Source organism: Aethalodelphis obliquidens, unplaced genomic scaffold (assembly GCF_003676395.1).
Source record: "Aethalodelphis obliquidens isolate GAN/ISIS:26980383/991018 unplaced genomic scaffold, ASM367639v1 scaffold8, whole genome shotgun sequence".
Taxonomy (NCBI): domain Eukaryota; kingdom Metazoa; phylum Chordata; class Mammalia; order Artiodactyla; family Delphinidae; genus Aethalodelphis; species Aethalodelphis obliquidens.
This window is the reverse complement of record NW_020837952.1, coordinates 569,344-585,888: the sequence shown is the minus strand read 5'-3', so window position 1 is coordinate 585,888 and position 16,545 is coordinate 569,344. Positions and strand designations below refer to the sequence as shown.

Below are 16,545 nucleotides of genomic sequence, written 5' to 3'. Positions count from 1 at the left end.
TACGCGGGCCTCTCACTGTTGTGGCCTCTCCCGTTGCGGAGCGCAGGCTCCGGACGCGCAGGCTCAGCGGCCATGGCTCACGGGCCCAGCCGCTCCACGGCATGTGGGATCTTCCCGGACCGGGGCACAAACCCGTGTCCCCTGCATCGGAAGGAGGACTCTCAACCACTGCGCCACCAGGGAAGCCCTAACACGCTTTTTTTTTTTAATCTCAGCGGATACAACAGTCCTATGAGAGGATTGTTGGAGACCTGGTCTCAGCTTCTCCTGTACCCTGAGGCAGCATTGAATGCCACTCTGTGTAGCGAATCTGTCCCATCTTTGCCCCTGGGTACCAAAGAAAAACAAGGAAGAGCAAGATAGCCAATGGGTAGGGTTGGGGTGGAGGGTTTAGTTTGGAGAGGGTTCATGGGTTAGGACAAAGGCCACTACTTCCTACCACTTTGTGGCCCCAGGGAAGAATCCTCCAGCGGTTTGGCCTGAAACATTGAAACAAGAGGGTTATCTTCAATGATAGCTCTAAGGGGAAGGCTGTGCTTGTGTCATGTCATGGGCCAGCAGTGAACGTGGATGTCTGGACCCAGGGTAGGGGCTGGCGTGTGCCCACACATGCAGCGGACTTCCCACACATGTCCATGGCGCAAGTTGTTCGTGACCATAGTGGTTGGTGCCCTTAGAGGGATTCCTGGCAACAGGGAAATGACCTTGTTGACTGGGAGAGAGGAGTAAGCTGAGCGCGCTGGCGGACGCAAATGTGGGGAGCGGTGGGTTCTGTGGTAAGGCAGCTCTCCCTGTGCCCGGCAACCGCATCTGGCCACCCTGGACAGATTGACGCATCAAATAAGGATTGACTGGGGACGTGCCACTGAATTGTTCACAACTTCCATCTGCCCTTGTTGAATCTTTTGTTCTTTCTTTGGGTTTTCTCTCACAAAAAGTATGTTTTCCTATTTAGCTAGGCAGGATTTTCCAGAATTCTCTCCTCTACCTCTCCTTTCCAACTCAATTACTGATGGAATAATCCCAGGGGAAAGCATCCCCCCCCAAAGGAGAACAAGTGGTGTGCACCAGTGCGGTAGAAGAGGCCCGCTGCCTTCCTGACCTGGGGGGCCATTTCTCCGTGAGCAGTTGGGAAGGAGGCCCATTTTTACTTCCTTCACAAATCTCAAGGTCAATTCTGGTTGGAATGGGAAGCTGAATGGAGTCTGAAAGTCTTTGGTTGCAAAATATCATTGCAGTAATTTAAAATTCCTGGTATTCAAGACTCAGTGTGTTTACGAGAAGTACACTCAGTAGAGGAAAGAATGGAATTTACTTCCGACTGAAATGAGTGTGGTCAGTTGGTTTCTTTCTTTCTTGCGTCCTCTCTCTCTCTCCAGCCATATGGAGCTAGTTTCTCCACCTCCAAAAGGCTCTTTCCTTTTTGCCTCATAGCCTTTGCTCACATGGTATCACCTGCCCGGACCCCTCTTTACCCTTCTCACCACTGCCATGTTAAACTATGGTTCCTTCTGTCTCAGTTGAGGCGCAGAGAAGTGACGTCCTCTAAAGAGCCTCTCTCCCTCTCCAAGACCAGGCCAGGTGCTCTCCCATGTGCTCCTGTCACACCTGTGCCTACCTGTATTGCAGTGCGGATCTGAGTTGGAGATTCCTGTTTGTCTCCCTCAGTAGACTGTAAGCTTCATGAGGACCGGGTCCCTGGGCGGCTCACCATGGTGTCTCTGAGTCCTAGCATACAGCATGCCACATAGTCAGTGCTTAAAACCAGGCAGGGGTCACCATCGTAGATAAGGCATCAGAGGCCAGAACCAATACCCAGCACAGTGTGAGGCCAAGAAGAAATGTTGTGGCCTCCTCGGCCCTCCAGTATGGTCCCCAAGAAGAAATCTACACGGCACAGCAGGACGGCTGGAATTCTGACCAAACAGAAGCCCTGGAAAAGCTCTATTGGGGAAATCATTCACACAGGAACTGAGTAGCGGCTTGCGGGTGTCTGCTGCTACCCTCTAAAGTAAATGGGAGCCTCCCCACTTGGCCTCTTCCTGAGAAGCCTCATGAATACGTGAGAAGTGTTCACCTCTTCACTAATAATGCAGAAGAGAGACAGGATGCCTTTGGGTAAATCAGCCCCTTATGGGACTGGAGCCGTCTGGTAGAGAGTTACCCCAGCCCCACCCCTCTCAGAGGACCCTGGGATCCCTCAGGGATTCTGACACAGGCCTCAGAATCTATCCTAGGATAAGTGAATGGCTTTCCAGGGCTGCCAAGGGCCAGGGTGGCTGCAGCCCTTACTGCCCCACCCCCGGCTCCGGGCCCCTGGCCTCTGCCAGCCTTTCCCATCACTCTGCCTTCCAAGGCCTGCTGTGGTGGCCGTGAATGGGGCGAGGAAGTGCCGCTGCCCTGACAACCGAAAGGGGGCGCCCCCGGGCTGCTGAGCAAGGTCCCACGAAGGGGAGAACAGATGCCCTATAAGCCCTGGATGCCGGAGAAGGTAGGAAAGAGACTCATGGGGTGAGAGAGGGAAAGGACGCGCTATGAGCAGAAGCAGTGAGCAATCGGTGGCACCTTGGGAATCACGGCCTCATCTTCCTTGTGGAGAAAAAGTCCAGATGTGTAGCCCAGCTTCTCTGCTTGTCAGGGAGAGATTAGAACCATCCATTCTCCCTACCCCGAGCAGCCGGATTTTTAGGAGTCGCAGCCAATGGGTGGGGTCGTCCGTTTTCTCCCAGTTCGGCAGACATGTGGCTCTCTGGGCAATGTTTGGGGTGGAGCCTCGGGGATGGAGAACAGGCTTCCTGGCCTCCACGGCACATCTCTGGGCCCTGAACTCTCCGCAACTGTACTAACAACAGTAACTGCTCTAATAATGAGAGCGAACATATAACGCTCCAGTGTGCCGGGCCCTGTGCTGAGTGCTGCACAGAGATCTTGGTCCCCATGACCACCTGTGACCTGGGCACTGTCATGTCCCTATTTGTAGATGAGGACACAGGGACGGGTTCTGGGGGAAGCTGGACAGTAGTCAGGTAGCCAAGGGTGTCAGGCGAGGTGATTGTGGAGGTGAGCAAGGGATCTGAGGCCAAGGATCCCAAATATCTCGCTTGGAGTTGGCAGGACCTGGGACTTGGGTACTACCTTTCCCACAGTGCAGGAAGAGGCTGAGGGATTCAGACATTGCATCGATCCCAGCAGGCGTAAACCTGGGCCTACATGAACTTGGGCTGGGGACCAGCAGTCAGAAAGATGCTTAAGCTGGGGAGAGGGTCATGGGGCACTAAAAGCTGGCCTTGGGAATCGCTTGGGAGAAAGCTCTCTCCTGTTGTCCTGGGGCCATTTTCTTTTTTTTTTTTTTTTTTTAGAAAATCAAGGAAAATCCCATTTGGCCATCCGTTACATCAGCAATCCCAGGGGTTCAGGTGTACCCAGAGGAGGGCTAGATCTGCTCTCCCTGTATTCTTGGTCCTTTCCCTTTGGGCTGCCTCACTTTCTACTCCTTGGTCTCCAAGTCACTGAACAAAGAGCCTCCTTGTCCCATCAACTTCCACCTGTGGCAGATGCCCCAGGGAAGTACTCCCACCCTAGTATCCCAGGAAAGCCACCCAGAGGAGCGAGATACACCCAGGCCAGGTGTATCCTGCCTCCCTCTAAAATAGTCCCGGACTGTCTTGAGTCCGCATCCATTTTTTCAGGCCAGAGAAGCCGGATGTGGGAGCCGAGTTGGTCAGGCAGGAGAGAGTGGGTACCCCTCACCCACCACTTTGTTTTTCTGTATTGCTTGTAAGGATGGAGTCAGTGCTGGGTGGCCTCACTGCAGTCTGCCTCAGGGCCTCCTCGTGGCCTCTCCACAACTCCCCTCCTCTGAAGAATGAAATTCATGCCCCTTCCCGTGGCCTGTTTCTCTCCCACCTCACTCTGTTCCCCTGGGAAGCTGCTCGGGCTGGTGATGAGAGGTCTTGGGACCTGGCCAGGGTGGGGTTGGAGAAGCATCCTCCCTCCTTGTGTGGCCTTTGACAACTCGCTTCCCCTCTGGTGGCCTCAGTTTCTTCTGCTGTAAAACCAGAGAGATTGGGCTGCAGCTACAAATGGGCCGGTTCCCTATGCTTCACCGGCCACTGTCACTGCCCACGCTTTCCGGCGGGGACAGGGCATGGCCTGCCTGTTACCTGAAGAACAGTAATCAACCCAGAAATCTTGTTGACAAAGCTGAGGGCTGAGTTTCCACTGGAAAAAGGCAGCTTGCAGGAATAATTGTTGTTGCTAAGAAGTGGAAATATATCTAAGTAAGCTATGTATCTCCTGTCCCACTGCCTAGAGCTTCGTGGGTTCCTGCCTCTGGGTTTTGCTCAGCTCCAGGAAGCTACCAGTACTCCCAAGAGTGACAGGACCATCTGCTAAGAAAGAGCCTTGATGAATGGCCAGTAGAGTGGGAGTCTGCAGCATGGCTTCTCTGGAGTGACCTGCTAACCCGTGACACCGTATGGGGTGTCAGTCCGTGACGTTTACCAGGTCCTCAAAGGCGAGGGATATTCCCCAAGAAGTTAATTAAGAAGCGCCTTCAGGGGTAAAGTTATTCCTGAAACTGCTGGATCACCAGCCACTTAATTTCCCATCCTTCAGTCACTCGTTAAACAGTTTGGTCCACCTCAGGCGTGTTCTTAGAGCTGCAGTGCTGGGGGCCAGCCTCCCCTGGAAACAACTGAGCCTAAGACAGAGGCGGCAGGCTGCCTTGGCAGAAGTTACTCACACTCTTCCACAGGGCCCTTTCCTTGGGCTGGAAACTTCTCTCCAGGTGAAGCCAAGGAGGCAGATGCTGTCCGCACTCACCACCTTATTCACTGCCCTTGTGGGAATCATGATCGTACCTGGGACGTTTATGAGGTCTAAATCAAAGTTAAATGTAGCCAGGCTAGCTTCCTGTGCTTCTCCCCGAAACCTCACTCGCATCATAAACTTTGTAGATTTTTTCTGTCTTTTCATGACAATTTCCCAGCAGATGAGGAGTGTGCTTCTTTTTCTAATGTGTGTGGTAGTATCACATGGTGGCCCTACCAACCCCTCCTCCAGAGACACTGTGGGAATGGCCTAGTAGATTCATCTTAGATGGCTGCGGAGAGCTGGTCTAGGACCAGTGGTTGAAAACTGTAGGGGCTATTTCATCTGTGCATAATGAAGAACTTTCTAAGCATAGAGTCATCCAAAGAGTATGGATTACCGTGGGAGATAGTTCTCCAACAGAAAAGATATTTAAGTCCAGGCTAGAAAACTGGCTAGAATATTATAGAAGTGATTTTAGATGGTTGGAGTAGGTGGTGTTGAGTTTCCTTCCAATCTTGAGATATTCTGAGATGACTGGTATCCACTGGGTTTTACTTTGGAAATTGTAGTCTTCAGAAAATAATTTCCGAATGTTCTCAGCCATGTTTAAAGTGTGTGTGTGTGTGTGTGTGTGTGTGTGTGTGTGTGTGTGTGTGGAGGAACTGGGGAGACAGTGGGGAAAGAAAGAATTGGGCCAAGATCTAACTCTACAGTACACTTCCCTCTTTCCTTGCCCTCATTTCCACTCTATCCCCCCTCAGCTTCTTCTGGGAAGTAATGCTGAGACTTTCCTGGAGAAAGAATGTGGGCTTATGTTGGGGATGGTGAAGAAGGAAGAAAAGGCATCACCTCAACTGGCCATGATACTGCTGTGCCTAAGTTATGCTAGGATAAAGAGACAGCAAGTAAGAAGTTGGGTAGGTCATACAGCGTTCAGCACTCTATGGGCAGAGTTGCAAGGATGATGAAATGAAAACAACAAGAAAAGGGCGTGCACGCATAAGCACGTGTGCACTTGTGGCTGGCATGCTCACAGGCCCATCCGCTCCAGAGAGAGCCCAGCGTGTGGTTGATTCCATGTGGGCCAATTTTAGGAAGAAGAGGAATTTTCTCCCCCTCTGCTGGGAAATCACTTAGCTTTGCATTTCTTTCTAGAAGGAGAGGGAACTTTGAGCTAATGTCAACAATTAGAAAGCCCGTTTTGATCAGTCCAGTCCCAACCGTGCTGAGGGAGGCCCCTCTCCTGGGCTCCCAGTCCCCACAAGACCCAAAGGGGCCACATCACTCCCACCCTTCCTGCCCCTTAGCATCTGGGGGTGAGTGGGCCTCACCTGTTACTGGGAGGGCTGGGGAGAGCGCTCAGTGAAGGAATTTCACTTCCTGAATGGTCTTAAGGCCTCATCATGATGGGAATTCAGCCTTGGAGTTGCATACTTTCAGAGCTAGAAAAGACCTCAGAAGTCAGACCTCTGTCTGCCGCTTGGTCCTCCTAGAGTCACAGCTTTACTGCCCTCAGGACTCCGAAGAGGGTCTAGTGAATGCAGCAGAGTTAAACTGAGCCCCGTAGCACACTTCGATCCTTGTCTTGCCAGGGCTCTCCCCAGGACACCCTGCAGTCCCCACCCTACAAGACTGTCCTAGGTGAGACTCTGCCTGGGGATGCCCATGCAGCAGAAGTCACTGGAAGTTGGGGTGTCAGTTGTGTGAGCTGACGGGCAGATGTGTGGGAGAGGGAGTTGTGGCTCCGATGACTGGAAGGAAACACATTATCTCCTCATTTCTTCCTAAAGCAAGGTCAGGCCTGGGGTCAGGCTCAGGCAGCGTTTTTTTTTTTTTTGGCTGTGTTGGGTCTTCGTTTCTGTGTGTGGACTTTCTCCAGCTGCGGCGAGTGGGGGCCACTCTTCATCGCGGTGTGCGGGCCTCTCATTGTCGCGGCCTCTCCCGTTATGGAGCACAGTCTCCAGACACTCAGGCTCAGTAGTTGTGGCTCACGGGCCTAGCTGCTCCGCGGCATGTGGGATCTTCCCGGACCGGGCCATGAACCCGTGTCCCCTGCACTGGCAGGCGGACTCTCAACCACTGTGACAGGCAGGGGTTTTGATGTAGGATGCTGACCCCGGAGGAATGGAAGCCAGGGGCTTTCTGCAGAGGTGAGCTGCTACCCCTCTGCTTCTCTGAGGCTCAATATTAGGGGTTTGGGTATTTCTAAAGCAGGGCAGGAGGGGTTGGCTCTGGGGACAGCCCCAGCAAAGGCAGTGGGATGCTCTTATACTCAGAACATGAATTGGGGGTGGGGGGTGTATGACGTGGCAAAGTGGGTGGTGTTAAGTTGGGGGTTTTTCCACTTGTTTTTTTTTCGCCCTGTGTCTTTGCCCCACTTTCCATGCACTTGGACCTACAGGCTAAATCTAGGACAATCTTTCCTAAAAGGACCACCCAGTAGTGCAAAGTTGCATGGGGAGGAGAGGCCCATCTCTTGAATGGGGTTTTCCCAGGTAAGAGGGGTTGGCTGGCAGAAAAGATATCCTGGCTGATTTGGGAGCCTTGGAAGGAAAAGTGCCACGACGTTCTTCCGTCATGACCTGGGGATTGCCATGTCTGCTCCTCCCTGACTTAGTGGAAGTGAAGGGTGTCCAGGGCACAGGGTGAGGAAATGACTGAGTTATCTCCCTTAGGAAAAGTAGAGCAGAGACTCGGGGCGCAGCTGCCTCGGTTCAGATCTGGGCTCCAAAGGCAATCGTCTCTGTGCCTCAGTTTCCCCATGCCTAAAATAGGGGAAATAACAGTACCCGCCCGCGAGGTTGTCGTGAGGATTAAATGAGTGAGGGTACAGTGCCCGGCGTGAGCATTAGCGCCTGTGCTGGTGATTACCGCTGGGATGGGTTGAGTTGGCAGGAGGCAAGGGCAGCCCTTGGCCGTTGTGGGCAGCCAGCCTGTCCTCGTTGGGTCCCTGGCATCACCACTGGCCTGGCCGTGGGACCCTGGGCAAGTCTCTCAAAGTGCCCTACGTGGAGTTTGGTTTTGCCATCTGTAGAATGAGACTGCCCCTCATCTCACAGGACTGTTCGGAGGTTACATGAGATCTCGGATGGCACCTAGTAGGTACTCAAACGCCTTCTCTTTAAGCTCAGGGCTGGTAGGCTACCTGGATCTCAGGTCTGACTTCTAAATATCTTAGGGGCTGAGAGCAGGAAAGCAGTGGTCCTTTCTGTACCCATTTGGTCCTTACCTCAGCCTTCCTGAGGAACAAGCAGGGAGTCTGGGAAATTGCTAAGGCCATGGGATAGCATCTAGAAGAGCCCGGTTGGCTGGGGGGCCTTGGGCAGTACAAGCAGAGGGAGCAGAGGAGAGCCTGGCTTGGAGGAAGTGGCCACATGTCTGTACCCTGCAGGTACCCCTCCTCCACCCACGGTGCTTGGGAGTGGGCCAGCCATGTTCACGTTATCTCAGCAGGGTCCACTGACACTTTCCTCAGTTGTTCCTTGGGGGCGGGCAGTGCCTGAGGGGCTGGTAGATGGGTCAGTGTGCTGGCAGTCTTAGGACTGGGCCCAGGTCTTGGATACCCCTTGGGCTCTCCCCTTCTCTGCCTAGTCGGGCCACTAGGAGGCAGTGAAACAAAAGCTGGGGGTCTGAACCTTCCCCACACGGAGTTTGCCTGAAAGGCCTTTGCCAGGGTTCCGGGTCAGGCACCTGCATATCTATTATCTCCCCAGCCACTTCCTATTGGCGTCAGCGAAGGGAGGAAGTGTGTGTGTGTTTTTCTGTCTGGGTGGGCAAGCAGCACTGAGTGTGGGTGGAAGTGGGAAGGGTGAAATTCCACCAGCCCCACCTTGGTGACCCATCACGCTACTAAGACCCAGAGTCTGGACACTAGAGTCAGCCCACCGTCAGCCTTCGCCGAGGCCGGAGGTGTTGAGCATGTCTGGGGAAGAGCTAAAAGTGGCAGAAAACATCCTGTTTGAAAGCAGTGCGCTGCTGTATTTAACCCCTGCAGCACCTGCCCCGCCTACACCCAGTCTCCACAGACTGCAGATCCCAGACACCTGTCTTTGAAGCTATCCCAAGAGGCCAGGGCTAACCTGCACCATTCCCAGCTCCCGAGGGGCCTCTGCCATCGCCCGGGCACCGGTCTCCTTCCCGCCCTCAGCAGCCTGCCAGGCACCCCTCTGGCTCTGCTTCTCGAGCATCCCTAAAACCCCGGCGTGGGGCCGTGGGAGCAGTCGCGCTCCCTTGGAAGAAGCCCTCCCTCCCTCCCAGCACTCTCTGCTACGCTTTCCATTTGCCCATGTGCTGGATGCCACTCCCACTCCTTCCCACTGCTCTTGCTGCCCCCGGCCTCAAGGGAGGGCTGTTCCTGGCGGACGCTGGGCTCCCGCCCCTTCAGTCCTGCCAGGGATGACACCGCATGTCTGCCCCCACCAGATCACTTCCGTCAAGTTTTCAGTCCCTGATCTGGGGACTAAAGCCCCTGGAAAGAGCCTCTCATCCTGCTTGATGAGCTCTCTAGCGGTGAGGCCAGCGCTGAGCTGTAAAGTGCTTCCCCTTTTCATTTCAGGGTCCTTTTGGTTGGAAGCGTCTATGAGCCCTCACAGAAGGGCACCTCTGCGCTCGACTTCCCTTCCCTCCTCTGCTCCTTCAGGTGGGTGTTTCCTCCTCAGCCACAGCCTCCTGGCTTTCTGTTATCCGGGGGCGAGGGGAGGCGGGCGTGGGCAGGCGGCGGGCAGGGGGAAGAGGAGATACTCCCTTGCCCTTGGCAAACGTGGGTCGGTCCAGTCCTGTGTCAGCAGAGTCCTCAGCATCCCGCGGCCAGAGACCTGGAGCCAGGCTGACCGGGGTGAGGCCTCAGTGGGAGGGGCTTGCAGATGCCCAGGCCAGGACCCCAGGGGGCCATCCAGCATGGTGAGGTTTCCTATCCAGCTCCCAACTCCTTTCTCTTTCCTGCCCTCCACGGTCTCTGCCTGTCACTCCTGGCACTGCCAGCTCTCAGGCCATATGTGCCTGGGACTCTTCTCCACCTCTGGACTCTTGGTCCTGGGCCCTGGCTTCCTGGTAGCAGCGCATAACCCCAAGCAGGGCTGAGTTTTCTCTCAACTCACCTGAAATTGTCCTGTTCACTCTGGGCCTCCGGCTGCCGGGTCCAGCCTTCTGTCAGGCCTAACCCAGTGCCTGGGGTCCCACCCCCGGGCCAGGAGCCTTCCTGCCATCACTGTGTTGCAGGAAGGCGCAGTTGCCCGGCTGTGGTGCTGCGTTGTTTCAATTCTCTTACGTCATCACATCTCCAGTGAGCCCAGATGATGCTGAATACTTGTTGGACGGATCTGACTGATTCCCTTCCACTCTCACATTTAACTTCTCTTTTTCCACCAAATCCACCGGATGTTTGGTCGCTGGATGACACGGACTCTGTAGCAACATCATGATGACTGGGAATTGCATCATCTCAGCTGACCTGGGGTCAAGCCACAAGCATCCTAGACAGTTTCTCTTACCCCAATGGTATTGGGCCTCTGGGATCCCTGCCCACGTCTGGGTTGTGGGTGACACTCCAGGAGCCTGGAATCAGCCTGGACTTAATATGGGCTCTAGGGACAGTGTTGACAAACCCAAAGGCACTCTCTTTTATTTTTAGTTGTTTTACAGTTATGCAATGTTTTATGTAGCATATAAAACAGAAAATAGAGTTTTAATAATAGTAATAAGAATAATAAGACACTGTATACTGACCAGTCAGAGAAATGGAATATGGTTACTGCATAATGCCTCTGCATGCCCTCCCCAATCTTACTCCCTCAAAAGTTTCTGTTAATCATTCCTTTGTTCTTTTTTTTTTTAAAGGGTCTCTCTCTCTGTCTCTGCATGTGTATATATATAAACATTATCGTTTAACAAGTATCAACCTAGCTGTGATAGGGATGGGCAACAGGGTCACTATTATTGCTTTAAAGTTCCCAGGAAAAGAAGAGCTGAAAGGGAAAGTTAGGGAATCCAATACATCTGTCTGTGATCAGGGCCCCTCTGCCCCTGCAGGACTGACAATACCTGTCCTTATCTGTCCAGCTTCCTCTGTTTGGCTTGAAGCTCTTGGGGAGATTTTTCTTTTTGTAAAATTAAGTATTTGTTTTGTGCATTTTGTAATTATAGTCGCTAGAAAACCTCAATGTTTGGGCTTCTCTGGGCCTCATTTGGAAATCGAGTGATAATAATAGTACCTGCCTCATTGGGGTGAGATGAAGATGGACTGAAATAAGACCTTACCAGGCATGGATGTGTCAAACCTCAGCTCAGGTTGAGAGCCTAGTCATTGGAAAGAAGCCTGGAGCTTCCCAAGGGCCCCTGGAAGCTGCCTCTCCCACTTAAGTGGGAGGACATGGCGCCAGGGTAGGAGGGGTTAGGGTGCTCGTCTCCTCACCACTGGCTTTCTCTCTTGTTTTTCTTCTGTCCTGAGCGACCCTCCTGCCCTGGAGCCAAGGCACTTAAACCTGTAACAACCCATGTGAGGACTCAGATAAAACCGGGAGGCAGCAGGGTCTGAAACCATTTCAGGGAGGCAGGAGGGACCCCAGAAGCAGCTCTGAGCTGACAGCAGTGGGGGTCAGAGGCAGCAGGAAACCAAGGCCCCAGTTTGCCCAAGGGAAGACCTGTCAGCAGCTTCCCGAGAAGGATCTCCCAAAGCTATATATTTTGTTCCCTCTATCTCTTTCTCCCCTTTCTTCAAGTGTGACATCCATCTCTAGATAATGCCTATTTATACAAGCCGTCTCTGAAAACAAAATTAGTTCACTGTGTATGACTCACATTACTCAGAAGGACGTTCAGAACAATGTGTTGGATTGATATTGAAAAAAAGAGAGAGAGAAAAAGACTGATGAATTTGGCACCAGGACCGCAGGAGCACAAGTCCTGTCCATCCTGAGCTGCAGGGCGGCGAGGACCTGACACGATAGGGTCTGATTTGGGCATGTAGTCTATCCTCTTCCCCTCGCCCTGAAGGAAAGGGGGGCTGAGGGTTTCCCTCTGCGTTGGAGGCTGTTGGAGGGCCCTCGTCCCTCCTGGAGGGGACACTAGGCAAGAGAGGCCTCTGACCTGCGGCAGGTCCGCTGCTGAGGTGGAGCTGAGACCAGTGGTGTGCGTATGTTCATTCGCATAATCCTTCCTCACACCTAGTGAAGAAAAACACATTCTTCAGATGAGGACAGTGGGGTGCAAAGAGGCTGAGCATCTCACCCAAAGTAGCCCAGCCTGTAGGCTGCAGGCGCAGACTCTGCTCCCTCGCGCCTCGGTTCCAGGCCACGCCGCGAGCATCACTGCAGCGCCCCTCCACAGGTTTGCTCCGAACTGGGTTAGGAGCCCACCTTCTGCTCGAGGCCAGCGCAGTGTCAGGAGGGTGAGCTGGGGACCGAGAGCCATGAAGGGAGGGCACCAAAGAATCCTGCTCTGGCCTGGGCCCCAGGGAGCTGCCCAGCTTTGCTGAGCTCCTGGCGGAAGGGCCGCCAGCCGGCCCTGGCACTGTCTCACCCCTGCCTGCTGTCCTTGCAGGGATGGAAGCGATGGCAGCCGGTGCTTCCTTACCTGACCCCGGCGACTTCGACCGGCACGTGCCCCGGATCTGCGGTGTGTGCGGAGACCGAGCCACTGGCTTCCATTTCAACGCTATGACCTGCGAAGGCTGCAAAGGCTTCTTCAGGTAAGTCCTCCCCAAGGGCAACGGGGAGGAGAGCAATGGGGTTTCCCAGGAAGAGACCCTGCGTTTTCCGCGTCTCCTTCCCTACCAGGCCCGGGAACACGCCAGCTCTCACAGCCCCCGGGGATGATAGGGTCTCGAGGCTGTCTTCTTCCTCCTCTGCCCTCAGCTCCAGCTCGTCCTCTGACTCTCTCTGAAACTGCTTTCCTGAGGTGGCATGTAGGTCCCCATCCTTCCATTACCCCTTGACCCGCAGCCCCCTGCACCGACCCACATGTCTGTCCTCCCGGAGCAAACCTCCTATCAGTTGATCACAGCTTCCTAATCCAAGAGGCCGGCATGGCCTTGGGGAGGCCCAAGAACTTGGCCTCAGAGCTTGCCTCTCCCCACATCCAAATCAAACCATTCCCTGGAACAAGGGAAACTGCATCCCTGATTTGACCTCCATAGTTGATCTATGCCCAGATCTGCGTCCACGGCTTGCTTGTCCCAGGTTGGAAAGCCAACCTCAGGAAGCACAGGCATTCCTGTTGGGTCAGGGCCAGTTTCTCTGTCAGCAGCCTTCTCTCTCCTCATGTGAGCCCAGCATTACCAGTGTAAACAGTGTGGGAAAGTACCAGAAAGGCTAGACAAAGGCTGTTCCCATCCGGAACCAGGGAGGGAGGATAGGGAAGTGATGAATTACAGGATGGGATTGGGAACCATGAGAAATTGGCATTTGGCATATTTTGGAGAGAGAGAAAGAGAGAGAGGGAGAGAGAAGCCTGCAAGAAGGTGACCAACAAAGAGCTTCTGTAGAATAGTCTTGTTGGAGGTGAGTAAAACTAAGGGCAAGGCTTTAGCCATCGAAGAGAGGAAAGTCGATCAAGTCTAGAACAAGGACTCCCATTTCCCTGAACGGGCATTGAGGGCAGAGTGAATCAGAGGCCTCAGGATGTCTGCGGTGCTCTCCTCCAGCTCGGGGACCCCCGGGCTCTATATATACAGGCTCCCGACTCACCTGCCCTCTGTCTCGGGAGCTGGCAGGCCTGGAGTTTCACTGCCTTGAGCAACCGCTGGGCCACGGGCAGGGCTTCTGCGGGTGCTAACTGCCTGTGTGGCCTGGCACTGGTTGCCTACTCAGCTCGGGAACCAGACCGGCAGCGTCGCTGGTTCCAGGTCCTGTTGCCACGACTCTTGTTCCTCTGGCCTGAAGCCCGTGCTTTCTGCAGGGTGGGCCTTCCCGCGCCCAGGCCTTGTGTCCCAGGTGCCACCTGGACCCTTTGCTGCCAGGGCCTGGGGATGGGGGAGCTGCCTTCAGAGTGAAAATGGAGAAGGGGTCTGGGTGCTCGCTTCAGGGCCTGTTTCGCATCTTAAAACCAGGCAGAAATGTGTGGGCTGTAGTGCTACCGTGCCGTTAATTAATTGTCTGTCTTTGCTCAAATCTCTCGACTTCTCTATGTTTCAGTTACCCCGACCCCTCTAGTATATAGAATAAACGGAGGATTAATGAAATAACATATACAAAGGTGTTTTGAGAAACAAAGCACAGTAGAAATATATACATATTTGAGCCTGATGGGTCAATACTGATGTCCTTTGTGGAACCTTGTCCTAATAAACAGAAGTCTCTCCAGCCATCCACCCTCCTTTTGTTTTCTCTTTCACACACTGCCTCCCAGATTTTAATGAGCAACTGTGATCCGAGCACTGGACTAGGAGCTAGGGACATGGAGACCCAGACAAAGGTCATATCTCGTCAATCTGTAACCCAAACGTCTCCAGCGGCTCTCAGGGCTGTTTGGTTGACTCATGGACCCCACCCCAAATCCCCTCTCTTTCCAGGTCACCACCCACTGGGGTTCTGCTCTGAGAGATGGGACTCTTAGGTGGCTGCTTATTGGACTATGACATGTGGGAGTTCCTCACTAGAGTAGCTCCGACCCCTGCGCACCTGGGCTTGCTGCCCTCAGACACACCACTAGGTGGTGAATCCTTGGGACAGACCCATTAGGCATCCGAGTGGAGGGAGGACAGTCTCCCTCATGTCCAGAGCCAGGTGATGCCAAAAGGACAGGGACGGCAGGTTGGCACCTCCAGGGCACCACGGACCAGCAGTGTGGCTCGCTGCACGTGGGCACATTATGCTACCGTAACCCAGCCTTAGCCCCTCTCTCTGAGATGCCTCAGAGTTCTGCTGCTGGCTGTTGGCCACAACCCCCGCCTGCAAGGCCTGACATTACCGGCAGCAGGCTGCTTTTACCTTGTTGCCCTGTCCTCGGTCTACCTTATATCTTCACTATCTCTGCCTTGATGACTGAGCCAGGCTGCACTTTCTGAAAAGCCAACATCTCTGTTGTTTGGCTTGAATTTTGTTTTATAAATACACGCACACACGCATGCACGCACCGTTGATCGTCACTGTCTGTGGAGTCCGTATCTGCAAATTTGACTACCTGCTAAAATTTACTTGTAATCCCCAAATCAATACTTGCAGCCCTTCTGTGCTCATTTGTGGACACGTGCAGAGTGGAGAAAACTTCGCGTCTCCCGATGCGCATGTTCCCAGCTGAGGCCACGCAAGACATCCTGCCTCTGCCTTGGCTCTCACGCTGTAAACAAGTGTCTTTCTCTTGGTCTATTTAGTGCCATCCTTTTTGCATTTTTGTACCTGGTGGTGATTTCACCGTTCAAGATGGCACCCAAGCCTGGTGCTGAAATTCTGTCCAGTGTTCCTAAGCACAGGAAAGCTACAAGTTGCCTCGCAGAGAAAAGACGTGTTAGACAAGCTTTGTTCAGACGTGGGCTATAGTGCTGTTGGCTGTGAGTTCAACGTTAATGAATCAACAATATGTATTAAATGAGGTGCCTTTAAACAGATAACACACATGAAACAAAGTTATGTACTGAGGGATTGATGAAAACGTTGTGACCAGAAGCTCTCAGGAACCTAACCCGTGTTCTCTTAGGAGCAATGGTTCAATATTTGCTGATGGTTCAATATTTGCTTGATAGAACATAACTGCCTCAAATAACAAGAATAGACTGTCTATATGTAATGTCTTCTCTTCTTTCCCCTCCCTTCCCCTACTTCTCCTCCTTTGCTTCACACAAATTCTGTTTGATATTCTTCCACTTTAGTCTATTTCAAATAGTTGTTTGAGAATTCCATTGTCACTTGTATCTGTTTGTGAAATCCTGATCCTGGGAAGGAAGGCCTCTGTCAGTGGGAGGTACTTCTCTGTGTCGGGTACCACATCCTTGAGAACACAAAGATAACACAAGTCCTTGCTCTCAAGGAGCTCACTCAACCCTACGGTAGCAGTTCTCAAGGCAAGAGCATTACTCTGGTGTTGAGTTACTGGCTATTTTCTAAGCCCTGGGGTATAAGCGCGTTTGACCATTTCGTGTTTGGTTGACTTCTAAGTCAAGCTAAACCGCTCTAGAAGGTAGAGCTCTGGTCATCCCAGCAGGTCCAAGACTCATAATCAAACCGAAGTGTGATTATGGGGGTTGGTCAGTTCTATTGATCCAAGGTCAGACATTAGAGACTATTGCCGGCCAATTCCTCACACACACATATATATATATAGTGATGATCTGTGGATGTGGATGAATCTCTGATCATGAATGGCTTTGTCCAGATCTTTATATAAGGGAAAGGTGTAAAGGACAGAGAAGAAAAATCAGAAAGACCCTTTTGATGAAGAGAATGAAGAATACTGGCGACGTTTAAGAGGTGGACTTGGAAGGCAAGGTTGAGAAACAGATCACTGCTCGCCTCTGTACGTCGTCTCCCTCCTCCTCAGGACACCGTGAAGCTGACATATGCAGCAAGTACCAAGCCAACAAAGACAGTGTGGAGAAATGCCTTCTTGTTCGTGAGCCCCAGGGTTCTCAGGGACCTTGTTGATGACGGGCCTTGGGGAGCACAGGCTGGTGAGGATCCAGGAACGTGAGGAGTGTTCTGGCTTTCAGGAAGTTCATCCTGACAATATTTGCAGGAGCTGTGCTGTGAAGGGAGCAGAGCAACGGGGCAGGTGTCCAGCGACTCAAAGTGCTAAAAGGCA

General features: G+C 53.0%; 1 protein-coding gene across 7 annotated transcripts in view; it reads left to right on the top strand.

Annotated features, from left to right (window-relative positions):
* VDR (vitamin D receptor) overlaps positions 1-16,545 on the top strand; it is a 59,151-nt gene that overhangs the window by 11,199 nt on the left and 31,407 nt on the right. For 2 of the 7 annotated variants that reach the window (XM_027106057.1, XM_027106058.1), the window contains exons 2-3: positions 9,371-9,454; positions 12,352-12,499. In XM_027106057.1, the coding sequence (XP_026961858.1) occupies positions 9,394-9,454; positions 12,352-12,499 (209 nt within the window). In that variant the 5' untranslated portion in view covers positions 9,371-9,393. Of the gene's footprint in view, positions 1-9,370; positions 9,455-12,177; positions 12,200-12,351; positions 12,500-12,522; positions 16,313-16,545 lie in introns of those variants that run through there. The other 5 variants (XM_027106059.1, XM_027106060.1, XM_027106061.1 and 2 more) reach the window with 4 other exon arrangements.